The 15270-nt window shown below is 42.4% G+C and overlaps 1 protein-coding gene across 1 annotated transcript; it reads right to left on the bottom strand.

Moving 5' to 3' along the window:
- Positions 1 to 521: 521 nt before the first annotated feature.
- Positions 522 to 14543, bottom strand: LOC311532213 (ficolin-1-like). Its single transcript, XM_084650489.1, has 10 exons — positions 14340 to 14543; positions 12737 to 12850; positions 10272 to 10325; positions 9782 to 9817; positions 8794 to 8838; positions 7881 to 7916; positions 6936 to 7063; positions 5549 to 5678; positions 4814 to 4948; positions 522 to 941 (listed from the first exon to the last, which is right to left on the bottom strand). The coding sequence occupies exons 1-10, from the start codon at positions 14452 to 14454 to the stop codon at positions 694 to 696; spliced, it is 1041 nt and encodes a 346-aa protein (XP_084506615.1). The 5' UTR covers positions 14455 to 14543; the 3' UTR covers positions 522 to 693.
- Between the last annotated feature and the right edge of the window lie 727 nt (positions 14544 to 15270).

The following is a 15270-nucleotide window of genomic DNA, read 5'->3' as shown; positions in this document are numbered from 1 at the left end:
GAGGCAGACGCAGCATCTGAGGGTAATGAGTCCCGAACACCACAGGAAGAATTGCATGGCAGTGGTAGGAGCTGTGGTGGTGCTTCTGGTAATGGAATCAAGAGACAGCAGAGCCATGCAGGAGAGGAGACATAACCTAGACAGAGCTGGCTGACATTTCTCAAATTATGAGCTCTTCTGTGGACAAACAAACTTTTTAAAAAAAAATATGACATTTTTCATGACATATCACTGATGTGGTTGTAATGTTTTGTTTGGCAGGGAAAAAAATCAATTTTTTAAAATGGTTTCAGCAATTCTTTTTGAAAATGTTCTCAGGGTAACAACCACATTTGTTTCTTTACAGAAAGCCAGGTGTTTTTTTTAAAGGAGAAAATAAAACACTGTCTGGTCCTACATATCAGGGAGAGGAATGAAAACAAAGTCTGCAAAAATGGGTTTATTTAGAACCCTTTGCAATGAAAACAACTTAGACATTCCATTCCCGCCCCCCCAAACTATTTTAATCTTTTTTTATCAGCTCTGGTCCTAGTGCACTGCACTGGGTAAGTGTCTATGATGATGTCTGCCCCCTCGTGGCTGGTGCATAAAGAAAAGATCTTTCGTGTCATCTTCAGATTAATGTTCATTATGACAGGCCTATAATGCTATATAAGAGCTCAGTATAATTATTATAACTGCCTCCCTGATTGGCTACGCGGGCCTGATTTTCATCTCAGACAGCCAGTAAGAGTACTGGTGCCCTTTGCCTGTAGACCAATTCACCCCAGCACCATAGTTTTCATGGGCTCCACTCAGGTATAATCCGTTCAGGTTGGACACATGACAATCCTTGTACCACCAGGACCCTTTAAAGGCTTCAGCACAGTTAAGTACAGACAAGTCGTTGTCATGGTCGTAGGTTGTAAACATCATACCATTGTGTTCAGTTAAGGAATCCCCTGTGGAAACAATTGGGTTTGTTTATTACATGTTTTTACAGAGACAAGGTGGATGAGATAATCTCTTTATTTTTTACAGCTCAGTTCCCACAGCCCAGCCTGGTGGCTCTGCAGTGGAGTTACTAAATTTCTCCTTTCACCCCACAGCAGAACTCTCCCTTGGGTGCAGGAGAGAGACTGCAGTTCTACTTCCAGTGAGGAACATTTTTCACCAGGCCATATTTGGATCTCAATTACACCACTATTGATCCAGAGTAACTCATTGCAGTCAATGTGCTCAGTCCTTCGGTGTCCTGAAATCAGTTTACACCATTGTGATGGTCTAATGTGAGCCCAATGTGCTCCTAACACTAATAGCTGAGCCAGGAGCCTGCTGAAGATTCAGGATCATAGAATCACAGAATCATAGACATGTCAGGCATGAAGGGACCTTGAGAAGTCATCAAGTCAAACCCCCTGGGCTGAAGTAGCACCAAGTAAATCTAGACCTTCCCTGAGAGGTGTTTGCCCAACCTGTTCTTTAAAACTTCCAGTGATGCAGATTTCACACCCTCTGTTAGAAACCTATTCCAGAGTTTAACTACCCTTATACTTAGAAATTTAATTCTAATTCTGATTTAGTTCTCTTTACCGCAGATTAAGTCCATTACTTCTTGTCCTACCTCCAGTGGACATAGAAAACAATTGATCACAGTCCTCTTTATAACAGCTCTTAATGTATTTAAAGACTGTTACCAGATTCCTCCCCCTCAGTCTTGTTTTCTCAGGACTACACATCATCAGTTTTTAAACTTTTCCTCATAGGTCAGGTTTTCTAAACCTATTATCATTCTTGTTGCTCTCCTCTGAACTCTCTTCAATTTGTCCACATCTTTCCTAAAGTGAGGTGCCCAGAATTGGACACTGTTCTCTGGCTGAGGCCTCTCACCAGTGCTGAAGAGAGCAGGACAATTCCCTACTGTTTCTTACATGCCACACTCTTGTAAATACACCCCAGAATGGCATTAGCTTGTCGTGCAACTGCATCACATTGTTGACTCAGATTCAATTTGCGATCCGCTCTAAATGCCAATTCTTTTTCAGCAGTACTACTGCCAAGCCAGTTATTCTCCATTCTGAAGTTGTGCATTTGATTTGTCCTTCCTAAGTGAATCACTTTGCACTTGTCTTTACTGAATTTCATCTTGTTGAATTCAGACCAATTCTTCAATTTGCCAAGGTCATTTTGCATTCTAATTCTGTCCACCAAAGTGCTTGCAACCCCGCCCATCTTGGTGCCATCTGCAGATTTTATAAGCATGTCCTCCACTCAATTATCCAACTCATTAATGAAAATATTGACGACTACCGGACCCAGGACTGACCGCTGCAGAACCCCATTAAATACACACTCCCAGTTTGACAGCAAACCATTGATAACTACTCGAGTACAGTCTTTCAACCAGTTATGCACCCATGTTATGGTAATTTCATCCAGACTGCATTTCCCTAGTTTGCTTATTCCAAATGTCATGTGGGATTTTGTCAAAAGTGTTACTAAAATAAAAATATATCATCTCTACTGCTTTCTCCTTATCCACTAAGCCAATAACCCTCTCAAGAAGGGAATTAAATTGGTTTGTCAGGATGTGTTCATGAGAAATCCATGGTGGTTATTGCTAATTAATCCTAATGTCCTGCAGGTGCTTAGAAATTGATTGTTTAATAATTTGAGTGAGTGTCTTTCCAGGTATCAAAGTTAGGCTGACTGGCCTACAGTTCCTTGGGTCCTGTTTGTTCCCCCTTTTAAAGATAGGTATGATGTTTGCTGTTCTCCAGTCTTCTGGGACCTCTCCCATCCTTCAAGAGTTCTCCAGATAATTATTAATGATTCTGAGATTGTTTCGGCTGGCTCTTTAATTCCCCTAATATAAATTTCATCAGGCCTTGCTGACTTGAATACTTCAAACTTATCTAAATATTCTTTAACCTTTTCCCTCCTATATGGGCTTTCATTCCTTCCCCCTTGTTGTTAATAGTGTGTTGAGTATGTCATCACCAGTAGCTTTTTTAGTGAAGACTGAAGCACACTAGCCATGAAACACCTGAGCCTTCTTGATGTCACGAGTTATTACCTCTCCATTCCTGCTAAGTTGAGGAACTACACTTTCCTTCATCTTTCTCTTGCTGCTAATGTATTTAAAGAACCTCTTTTTCCTGAACTCCATTTTCCCCAGATTGTCTTCCCACAGGACCTAATCCATCAGTTCTCCGAATTTGTTAAAGTCTGCTATTTTGAAAACCATTGTCCTTCTTCTACTGTTTTTAGTCCTTCCTTTCTCAGAATAAAGAAATCTGTGATTTCATGATCACTTTCACCCAAATTGTCTTCCGCCTTCAGATTCACTCCCAATTCCTCCTTGTTAGTCAGAATTAAGTTTATAATGGCTGTTCCCCCTGATTACTTCCTCCAGAAAATGGTGTCCCCAACACATTCCAAGGACTTATCAGAAATGTTGTGTTTTTCTGTATTACTTTTCTAACAAACGTCTGGGTAGTTAAAGTCCCCCATTACTATAGTACACGTGTAGCAAGAGGTCACTTCTATTTTTTACCCTTTTTCTCTTTACCCAGAGACTATCAATTGGTCTGCTTGGAGCAGAGAACAAATTTATATATTCTTGCTGTATAATTCTACACCTCCTCCCTTTTTACCCTGTCTGTCTCTCCTAAACAAGCTATACCCCACTATACCAATATTCCAGTAATGAGACTTATCCCACCCAGTTTCTGTGATGCCACTTAAGTAGCAATTCTCCTACTATGCTAATCATAGAATATCAGGTTTGGAAGGGACCTCAGGAGGTCATCTAGTCCAACCCCCTGCTCAAAGCAGGACCAATCCCCAACTAAATCATCCCAGCTGGTGCTTTGTGAAGCCAGGCCTTAAAAACCTCTAAGGAAGGAGATTCCACCACCTCCCTAGGTAACCCATTCCAGTGCTTCACCACCCTCCTAGTGAAAAAGTTTTTCCTAATATCCAATCTAAACTTCCCCCGCTGCAACTTGAGTCTGCCACTTGCAATCCTTCCAGTTCTGCCTGTTTATTCCCCATCCGCCTGGCATTTACATTTCGGTATCTGAGATGTTGAGCAGATTTCTTTACTGATTTCCCACTTCTTCCTCCTCTGACTGTACATGCTCCCCCCCCACCCCCAATCTAGCCTTCTGTTAAGGTGGTCCTTTTTTATGCTTAACTCTTGGTTTTTGTCACCTGCACTTTTAAATCTAGTTTAAAACCCTTCTCCCTAGTTGGCTTGTGGGTGTGCCTAAGTAATCCTGCAGTGATGTGTAGTAGACTCTGCATGCCACAGAATATTCCTGTATCTGGTATACAAGAGTCTGGAATGCATCGATTGTTTGAAATGGGGCTTATCTACCCACGCAGTGACTTGTACCAATCCTGGTGTGCCTACTTAGTTTAATTCAGATATTTCTATGGGGCATTAAGGTCTAATGTAGGAAAGAAACCAGCAGTAGGCAGGCTATCCATATTATACTATATGTTTTGTAGTCACTAGACTTTGTATTCCTCCTATAATACTTCAGTTGCAGAATAACTGATGTTTCCTGACAGACATCACCTGCACAGATTACCTCGCCTTTTGCTTCTGCCACTGAATATTCTGAATGCCTTGGATGAAGTGAGCTGTAGCTCACGAAAGCTTATGCTCAAATAAATTGGTTAGTCTCTAAGGTGCCACAAGTCCTCCTTTTCTTTTCGCAGATACAGACTAACACGGCTGCTACTCTGAAACCTGAATATTCTGCATCACTTTTGCTTTACATTTTTCCATCTGCTACAAAGGGTAAAGGATAAGCTCAGAACCTACCTGCAGTGCCATTCACAAAGTCTCCAAGGATCAGCTTGTATTTCTCATTCTCCCCTGTAATTTTGAATGATGAGAAGAGAGCAAATTGATAGTTGGTGCCAAAATCTCTGAGATCGACGCGAAACTCATTTGGACCTTTAGAAAACAATTTGAAAGCAAAATGTTCAGCACCTTCCATTAGTGTTTATTACTATTATTGATTGTTTCTATTGCACAAGCCCCTAAAGGCTCTACACACAAATCAGGCTCCATTACGTTGGGACCATTATGATCATCTAGTTTGAATTGCCTGCATCACACACATCACAGAATTCCACCCACTGATTCTTGCATCAAGCCAATATCTTCCTATCGACTTTATCAATTTAATTTCCATCCACCAACCTGACCTCCCTATTAAAAACCTGCTCCATGTTATGCTTTGCGAAGTTCAGAATCGATGACCTCATCCAGGCTGTAGCATCCCTTATTGCTGTACTGTGGGCGAACCACCCGAGGACAAAATGCTGCTCCAGGAATCGTGACTGGATCCAGCCCATCTACCACAGCATTATTGGCTTCAGTAGCTCTGTGTGGCAGGACTGGGCTGTAAGGAACAGGAAGGGGTGTCTGCAGCGGAAGCGTTACCTCTACCGATAGTACAACTCTATACCCTGTGTCGTGGCTAAAGTGTGGGAACAAAACTTGGTGGAGAAGGTTGCTGTAAGGAAAAGAATGCATCAGTGATGTCTTTACCAAGGGATGTCAGCAGGTGGATATTGTCATTCCCCAGCCAAAATTCTGACATCCGGCTGCCAAAACCTCTCTTGTATGAATTCCAGTCACGGTAAAAATCCATGGAGCCATCCACCCGTCTCTGGAACACCTGCAGGGAAACAGGAGGTTCTCAGCTGGGAAATCCCACATTGTTTTCCATCCTACAGAATGAGGAGTAATGGTCTCAAGTTGCAGTGGGGGAGGTTGAGGTTGGATATTAGGAAAAACTTTTTCATTAGGAGGGTGTTGAAGCCCTGGAATGCGTTACCTAGGGAGGTGGTGGAATCACCTTCCTTTGAAGGTTTTAAGATCAGGCTTGACAAAACCCTGGCTGGGATGATTTAGTTGGGAATTGGTCCTGCTTTGAGCAGGGAGTTGGACTAGATGACCTCCTGAGGTCCCTTCCAATCCTGATATTCTATGATTCTATGATTCTACTAGAGCAGAAAACCAGAAACTCTGAGACTGTAAATCATTGAATGAGATTTAACGTGGTGAGCTCTATTTCAGCCTCAGGTGACTATCGCAGAGGGAGGCTTGTCTCAGAGGATCATATTAAATCTTGGGAGCAACAGCACTAGATTAAAGGATCACATGGGCCGAAATCTACAGCACTGGACTGGCAATTAGGAGACCTGGGTTCTATACCCAGTTTTGCCACTTGAGTAAGTCACATCACCTCTGCTTTCTCTCTGGACTGCCTTGTCTATGGAGACTATGAGCTGCAAAGGACATGGGCTGTCTCTCAGTATGTGTGTTCAGCACCCAGTGCAATGGGACCCTGATCTTCATCAGATTCTCTAGGCACGACTGGGATATAAATAAGCACAATAATAAATTGGAAGGTTTAAATGTGAGATACATTCAGGGTTCAAATCCCTCGTCTCCTCATCTCCCTAGAATGCTCTCTGTACACTTGAGAGAGCAGCTGATGCATCATGCCTGTGACAGATGTGGAAGGAAGAAGAAAATCTGGTTTTGGAGTCTGGGCAGCTATTGAGGAGGCTCTGAGAGCCAGGCAGAGAATAGCCAGGAGAAGGGAAACCTGTGTCAGAGCAGTGACAAATGTCTCCTCACTTGGGGTCTTTTTGACTCTAAAGCTCTGAGTTCCCTCCATGGAACCCATTGTGTTGACAACCAAGGTATCTGGAGAATTTGACAAGGACTAGGGAGGATTAGAAGGGCTCAGGAAGTGTCTGTGTTTTTATTTCAGCTAACCATGGGGAGCTAACAGCTTCAGAGTTTCTGTCTGCATGCTTTTCTTCTAGCTGCAACCCACTGGCTAAGGGCCACCTCCCATTCTTGGGACAGAAAATTGTTGTTCAAGAAAAAACGTCCAATGAGCTTCATTATGCTCTGTTCTTACAATCCATCCTCCACCATCTGTGTCCATGTCACACAGCACGGTCATGGCGTTACAGTCACGGGGGTAGATGGTGTACCAGTCGCTCATGATGTTCCCTCTAGCTAAGAGCTCCTTGCAGTTCTTTGCTCCTGGTTGAAAGAGGAATTGAAATATGTAAATTGGTTGTATAACTCTCTTTGGAGCAGGGATTCATAGGCTGCTTTATGTTGCACTGAGGGCCAGATGAATTGCAGAATCGGGTAACTGGAAAAGAATCTTTGAGTCATCTTCTCCTCTCCTCCACACTGTAGCATATGGGAATTGGGTAGTATCCCTTTAAATAGTTTGTGGTTCCTCTGCGTTCTATCTTTGGAAACCTACTAGAGCAGCAGCGTATGTACCTAGCGAGGCTTTTCATACTCTCTGTAGTTAGCAAACCAAATGATTTAGACTCCAGGGTGCCAGTCTGGTTTGTATTAACTTTGTTTGAAAGAGGAAACACCTGTCCAACCCCGTGTGTTCTGTGTGAGACCAGCGCAACCTGAACAGAGGATTGGCTCAAAGCATCTTGAAAACTCATGGAAACTGTAATGTGCACAAAGACTTCTACTGGAAGTGCCCATGCAGCCTTTTTGAAATCCCTCTCTGAGTCAGAAGGGCTTCCCGTCATTATGTGACTTGGTTGAACACTCACCCCCAAAGAATATCAGATACTCTCAGAAATACTCACATCAAACAGTTTGCAAGTGACCCCACTGGCTGAAATGTATTTCCACAAAAGATTCACTGGCCACCTAAACACCTTCATTTTAAAAGATTAAAGTCTCTTTGCTGATAGTTTGAGAACAGCAAATAGGGTAAATCACAGATGTATTTTTTTTGTAATTTGTCTACCTCTAATGGGTTTTCATGTTTGGGTCTCTGGATGGAATGAGATGACATTCAGTGGTCATAAGAAACTCTCACCTTTCTGACACTGCATGTCTTCCAGCAGTTCCTCTCCTAGTCACGAAAAGAAACACAGTAGAAAGTGAAATGGAACCAGAAAATGTTCTACTGTCTTTTAAACTATGTAATTGGCCAACAGTGATAGCTGGGATGGCAAAGTACTCGTTATATTGAAAATGCACTAGACAGGTTTTTAATTGTGAAAATCCAAGTGCTAATGGATTCACACACGCCTCTGGTCTGAGCCTTCCAGCCTGAACCATCAAGACAGCTCTCATTATGTACCAACGCTATTTGTAACCCTCTCATGAGGCTCTTACTTGCAGGGCTAAGAATTCGTCCTTAATAGACTAAATTAATTGCTGGTCAGTAACTAGAAGCAATGCCCACAAAGTCAAGGGAGTTATATATGCTTACGCTAGCTGAGAATTTGACTCAGTACTTTTTTTTTAAAATTCCAAATGACAATGGGAGAATAACAGTTAAATAAAGTACTGGTAGAAAAGTGGTCATTCCTTTAACTGGACATTTAAACAAGATCCATTTTTTTGTGATTCATACTCCCCACTCCCAGTATGTTGGAAATATAAAGAGAGGTAGGCAAAAGTAACCTTCTCTAGGATACACAGCCAGATCTACAGATTTCACTTACATTTTAGCTGTTCTCTCTCATACCAAAGGTCATCTGGCTAGTGTTGTTCCAGATGTTACAACACATGGATGGCCACCTGTTTTTGTAGGCACAGCTATTTCTCTCTTTATAGATCCCAAATCTTACAGGAGGATTGATATTGATATTTTGGACATGGTAACTATTGTGGACATGGTATCTATTCAAGAAACACGCCTTTTAAGCCCCTTAATTTTTAGTGCTGCAGAAATAAAACTGAAATGTTGTGCTCAGTATAAAGGAGAGTGCAGAGGGTCTCACCAGGTATTCCAGGAGGTCCAGGGTCTCCCGTGTCTCCTTTATCTCCTAAAATATAAACTCAGAATAAGATCCTTCTTTTGCCTGGAGGTGACCTACATAATTCAAGATTTCACTGCAGCAATCACTTGGGTGTTATGGTGTAGGGGGCTAGTTCAAGGCCTATGTGCCACCTACATTCTGCACAATCTGTTAAAGCTGGTGTTTTGTGGGACTTAAGTGATGCATTTACAGTGTTGCCAACACTCAGGATTTTATCATGAGTCCCATGATAACTATTGTTTTCCTCAAAGCCTGGGGTCCAGTGGATATGACATGATTTCAGCCTTCAGTCTGAAAGAAAAAGTAAGTTTCTAGCCCTTGAGGCTTTGAACAAATCTTCAAAATGTGATCCCAGTGCACCGTAAAGGCTCAAAAAGCAGAAGGCAATAAAAAGGACACCACAGCTATAATTTGTACATAATCTCATGATTCTAAAACAGTCTCCTGATTTTTGATGAAACTGACCCAAGATTTTCAAACATTTGGGGTTCGCAGGACTGCATTTATCTTGTCTTGTCTTCTGCATTGGCTGAATTTCACCCTTACACTATGTCTATACTGAAGTTGGGACCTATTTCCTGTGACTGCACTGGACCTTGTGACATATCAGACATTATAATTAGAGCTGGGTGAAATTTTTCCAGCTAATATTTTATTCACCAAAAAATGCAGTTCCGTCTCTCTAACAGTTCATGAATTGGGGTCAAATTTGTTAAATACATTCAGCTAAGTAGAAGAAAACCTTCCCACATACTCCAAAAGTTTTGTTTCAACATTTTTGAAATGTTCCAACACTTCATTTTGGAACACCGTTTTGTTTTGTCATTTGGCTATTAAACAAGAACAAAAAAGGGACATTCTTGTTCAACCGGAACCAATTTCATTTCAGCTTTTGTTTGGCATAAAGTGCCCTGCTCTGCAGAGAGAAGAATCATCTGAGGTCTCTCACCTTTCGCTCCAGGGGGGCCAACAAGACCTCTTTCTCCTGATTGAACAAAAAATAAGATAGTAAAGACAGATCAGAGATAGCGAGATCTTGAAACTGGATCAGAACTGAAGTTCTATTGAAATAATAAAAGCTTTATTGTCAAATATAGAGTGAAGGGAAGCTATGGAGGGGGGAGGGATAGCTCATTGGTTTGAGCATTGGCCTGCTAAACCCAGGGTTGTGTGTTCAATTCTTGAGGGGGCCATTTAGGGATCGGGGCAAAAATTGGGGATTGGTCCTGCTTTGAGCAGGGGGTTGGACTAGATGACCTCCTAAGGTCCCTTCCAACCCTGATATTCTATGGTGGTTTTTGGAGCCCAGATATTATAGGAATTGGTGTATTATAACTCGCTCTAATTTATAACTAGCTCTAATATTTGATTAAAAACTTATTTCCTGTTCTTAGGTCACCTAATAGAAAAACAAAGTTCTCTTCCCTTTGTTACTTTACCTTTTCGGCCAGCTTTTCCTGCCTTTCCAGGGAACCCCGGAGGTCCTAGTTCTCCTGCAAACACAGAAAACTGACTGAATATTTTCCAAGGTATTGTAAATACTGAGTACATAATCCCCACCCACCTCTCCAACCTGGAATTATAATAACCCACTGGTGTTGAAATTCAAATAATATATCTGCATCTGGCTCCCTGGAGTCCCTGATCTCTAAGGTCACACAGTGAACAAGTGAGAGAGATGGGGAAAACACCAGAAGACTTGGTTGCCAATCTGATACCTCAAAGGGAATGGACAATATTTCAGAGCTTGAAGCTCCAATCCCTTACCAGTGGACATGGGAGATTTGCTATGTGATTTGGGCAGAGTTTCCTCATATCAGGATCAAGGGGAATCTCCAAAGTCAGAGCATACTACAAAAGTAGTTCCCATTTATGTCAGCCCCATCCATGGCTGATTCTCATTCTCATATGGCAGGCGACCAGCTTGGCTTAACGGTGAAATCCTAGTGGATCTTAAACATAAAAAGAAGCTTACAAGAAGTGGAAGGTTGGACATAGGACCAGGGAAGAGTATAAAAATATTGCTTGGGCATGTAGGAATGAAATCAGGAGGGCCAAATCGCACCTGGAGCTGTAGCTAGCAAGAGATGTCAAGAGTAACAAGAAGGGTTTCTTCAGGTATGTTGGCAACAAGAAGAAAGCCAAGGAAAGTGTGGGCCCCTTAATGAATGAGAGAGGCAACCTAGTGACAGAGGATGTGGAAAAAGCTAATGTACTCAATGCTTTTTTTGCCTCTGTCTTCACGAACAAGGTCAGCTCCCAGACTGCTGCGCTGGGCATCACAACATGGGGAATAGATGGCCAGCCCTCTGTGGAGAAAGAGGTGGTTAGGGATTATTTAGAAAAGCTGGACGTGCACAAGTCCATGGGGCCGGACGAGTTGCATCCGAGAGTGCTGAAGGAATTGGCGGCTGCGATTGCAGAGCCATTGGCCATTATCTTTGAAAACTCGTGGCGAACGGGGGAAGTCCCGGATGACTGGAAAAAGGCTAATGTAGTGCCAATCTTTAAAAAAGGGAAGAAGGAGGATCCTGGGAACTACAGGCCAGTCAGCATCACCTCAGTCCCCAGAAAAATCATGGAGCAGGTCTTGAAAGAATCAATCCTGAAGCACTTACATGAGAGGAAAGTGATCAGGAACAGTCAGCATAGATTCACCAAGGGAAGGTCATGCCTGACTAATCTAATTGCCTTCTATGATGAGATTACTGGTTCTGTGGATGAAGGGAAAGCAGTGGATGTATTGTTTCTTGACTTTAGCAAAGCTTTTGACACGGTCTCCCACAGTATTCTTGTCAGCAAGTTAAAGAAGTATGGGCTGGATGAATGCACTATAAGGTGGGTAGAAAGTTGGCTAGATTGTCGGGCTCAACGGGTAGTGATCAATGGCTCCATGTCTAGTTGGCAGCCGGTGTCAAATGGAGTGCCCCAGGGGTCGGTCCTGGGGCCGGTTTTGTTCAATATCTTCATAAATGATCTGGAGGATGGTGTGGATTGCACTTTCAGCAAATTTGCTGATGATACTAAACTGGGAGGAGTGGTAGATACGCGGGAGGGCAGGGATAGGATACAGAGGGACCTAAACAAATTGGAGGATTGGGCCAAAAGAAATCTGATGAGGTTCAATAAGAATAAGTGTAGGGTTCTTAGGACGGAAGAACCCAATGCACAGCTACAGACTAGGGACTGAATGGCTAGGCAGCAGTTCTGCAGAAAAGGACCTAGGGGTGACAGTGGACGAGAAGCTGGATATGAGTCAACAGTATGCCCTTGTTGCCAAGAAGGCCAATGGCATTTTGGGATGTATAAGTAGGGGCATAGCGAGCAGATCGAGGGACGTGATCGTTCCCCTCTATTCGACATTGGTGAGGCCTCATCTGGAGTACTGTGTCCAGTTTTGGGCCCCACACTTCAAGAAGGATGTGGATAAATTGGAGAGAGTCCAGCGAAGGGCAACAAAAATGATTAGGGGTCTGGAACACATGACTTATGAGGAAAGGCTGAGGGAACTGGGATTGTTTAGTCTGCAGAAGAGAGGAATGAGGGGGGATTTGATAGCTGCTTTCAACTACCTGAGAGGTGGTTCCAGAGAGGATGGTTCTAGACTATTCTCAGTGGTAGAAGAGGACAGGACAAGGAGTAATGGTCTCAAGTTGCAGTGGGGGAGGTTTAGGTTGGATATTAGGAAAAACTTTTTCACTAGGAGGGTGGTGAAACACTGGAATGCGTTACCTAGGGAGGTGGTAGAATCTCCTTCCTTAGAAGTTTTTAAGGTCAGGCTTGACAAAGCCCTGGCTGGGATGATTTAATTGGGGATTGGTCCTGCTTTGAGCAGGGGGTTGGACTAGATGACCTCCTGAGGTCCCTTCCAACCCTGATATTCTATGATTCTATGATTCAGTACCTGTATTTCCTGCAGTTCCTTGGTCTCCTCTGGGCCCTATAGCACCTGGAATTCCGGGGCAGCCTTGCACAATGGTGAGTTTCTCGGTACCGTTGAGACCCACTACCCTCACCTCTGGGGAAAGAAATGAACCCATAATCAATTATTGTTAGCTTCTCAGGACCTGAAACATTCTGCAGAAATCCAGAGGGATAAAACCAGCAAATGAAAGGCTAGATAGTTCCTTGATTTTTTTCTCTATTGGTGATAAATCCAATATTTTTTTCAGTTTTATGCATTTCAGAGACAATGCCCTAATATTAAAAGTTGGGGGTTATTACTATTAGTCTTTGTTTTAAGTTATAGTGAAAGCAAAAGTTAAAAAGAAGTTATTAAATATTTGTATTTAAAAGAAATCACTTCAGACTTAATTTTGATGTACACATCCCTCTGCAGTATTTGCAACCCGACCATTGCAGCATTGTGTCAGTTCATGAGAATTAGTTAACTACAGAGAAACAAAAGTGACACTGACTAGTCAGTTCTTATTATGCAAGCGGAATGAAATGCAAAGGAAAAACAAATAGCTGCCATTCAGTGAAAAACTGTCCAAAAGTAAATTAATTTAAAAAACAGTTGCTTTTACAAACACAGGTAATACATTTGAAAGAATTAAATATGTTTTTTAACCTAACAGTCCCCTCTCCATATTATACACATTGTGAGTTTTAAAATTATTAATAGGCACATCAGTGAAGAAAAATAAAAACACACCTGTCAACGGTATTGAGCTCCATCGATGTGGACATTTTTGAGGTAAACAAAGTGGGGAAATGGTTTATATTTCCTGTGATATTGGAACTCCACTTGCCCAATTTGGAACTTTTTGGGTAGAAATTGTACATAGCAAATGATTTTCAAAATGTTCATGAATGTAAGAAAATGAAATGCTGCTCTGAAATAATATTAAAATAAACCTTCAAATGCTGCTGGATTTTCAACCCAAAGTGCAGAAATGAAAGTGTTGACATGGAAAGAATTGTGTTGTGGATTTGCAGTGATAGATACACAACAGTTGTGATTTTATAAATTTCATCTTAATTAGGTAAATGTGAATTTTAAAAAGCAGAGGGATCTGAAATCATAGGCTCACTCTGAGCTTTGAAGATTGAGATTTTATTTTCCAGAATTTAGCTCATCTGCCTGTGTGGGTCGGTCAGTCACCAGATTAGAAAGGCTTTGGCCCCAATTTGCAAAGGAGATGGGAGCTTTAGACAGAGAGATTCCAGCAGCAACATAGAGAGGTTAGAAGACAGTATATTGAAGAATCTCAATGAAGACAAGAGACAACATTTTCACAACATGGTCTGCGAAAACTGTGTCTGATTTCTGAACACCTCAAGTCTGTGTTGTGCACTTCTGCAATATAGATTAATTTCAACACAGGAATTTTGTACAAAGAAGCTGTTCATTTTATTATTTAAAAAGCACCATGAGCAGGAAAAGCACTTTATAGATGTGTAGGACAACAAACATTCCTGAACAGTTCCCAGTTCTCCAGGGTCCAGGTTGGCAAGAGCCACAATATGAAACGCTGTTGGGAACAGGATGGTCTTTCACTCACCTGGGCAGGTGTCCTTAGCCTGACAAACCGTTGCTGCAAGACAGAGTAAAGAGAGGAGAGTTTTCAGAGCAGTTCTCCCCATGGCTGGTGCTGATCTCTGCAATGGCAGCTCCATTTGTCTTCTCACCTTCTCCTCTCCTTTAATATTTCAGTCCCTTTAAGCCTTTTATATGCAATAACGATACAGCCTAGAGCAAATAAAACTCTCTGCCTCCGGCATGTCAGTGCCTCCTTCCCACTCTCCACATTCCAGCAGTTTCCACTGAGATTTTTATGCTGCAGCGGTCACAACTGGAGCTGATTAAATGGCCTGATAGGAGACGTTCAATACTGGACTAGCGGCCGTTGCTTCCCCCGCACAGCAAATGAAGTATCGTGCAATGATGATTATTGAATGGAGCCAGTCTGAATCTTTCCTCACAAAGTTGATTCCTGTCAATGTGTCTTCTGAAATAGTAAAATAGGATGCCAAATAATGAGCCCAAACTGACTTTCTCCATCCCTTCGAAGCCCCCTGTTGGCTTCAGTGGGAACCTTTGGGAGAACAAGGAGAGCAGGATTGGGTGGATTTACTCGCCAACTGCTCTATTACTATTATGTGTGTGACAGTAGCCACAGGAGGCCTCGTGTCAGATTGGACCCCCCTGTGCTGAGTGCTGTGCAAACCCCCTGTAGGAGCCAGTAATGGAGGGATAGGTTCCAAGACCAGAAGTGACCATTGTGATCATCTCGTCTGACCTCCTGTATAATGCAGGCCACAGAACTTCCCCAAAATAATTCCTAGGGCAGAGCTTTTAGAAAAACACCCAATCTTGATTTTAAAATGGTCAGTGATGGAGAATCTAGCACGACCCTTGGGAAATAGCTCCAGTGGTTAATCACACTCACTGTTAAATATTTACACCTTATTTCCAGTCTGAATGTGTGTAGC

This window comes from Lepidochelys olivacea, assembly GCF_965140295.1.
Source record: "Lepidochelys olivacea isolate rLepOli2 genome assembly, chromosome: 16".
Classification (NCBI taxonomy): Eukaryota; Metazoa; Chordata; order Testudines; family Cheloniidae; genus Lepidochelys; species Lepidochelys olivacea.
This window is presented reverse-complemented; position numbering and strand designations above follow the sequence as displayed.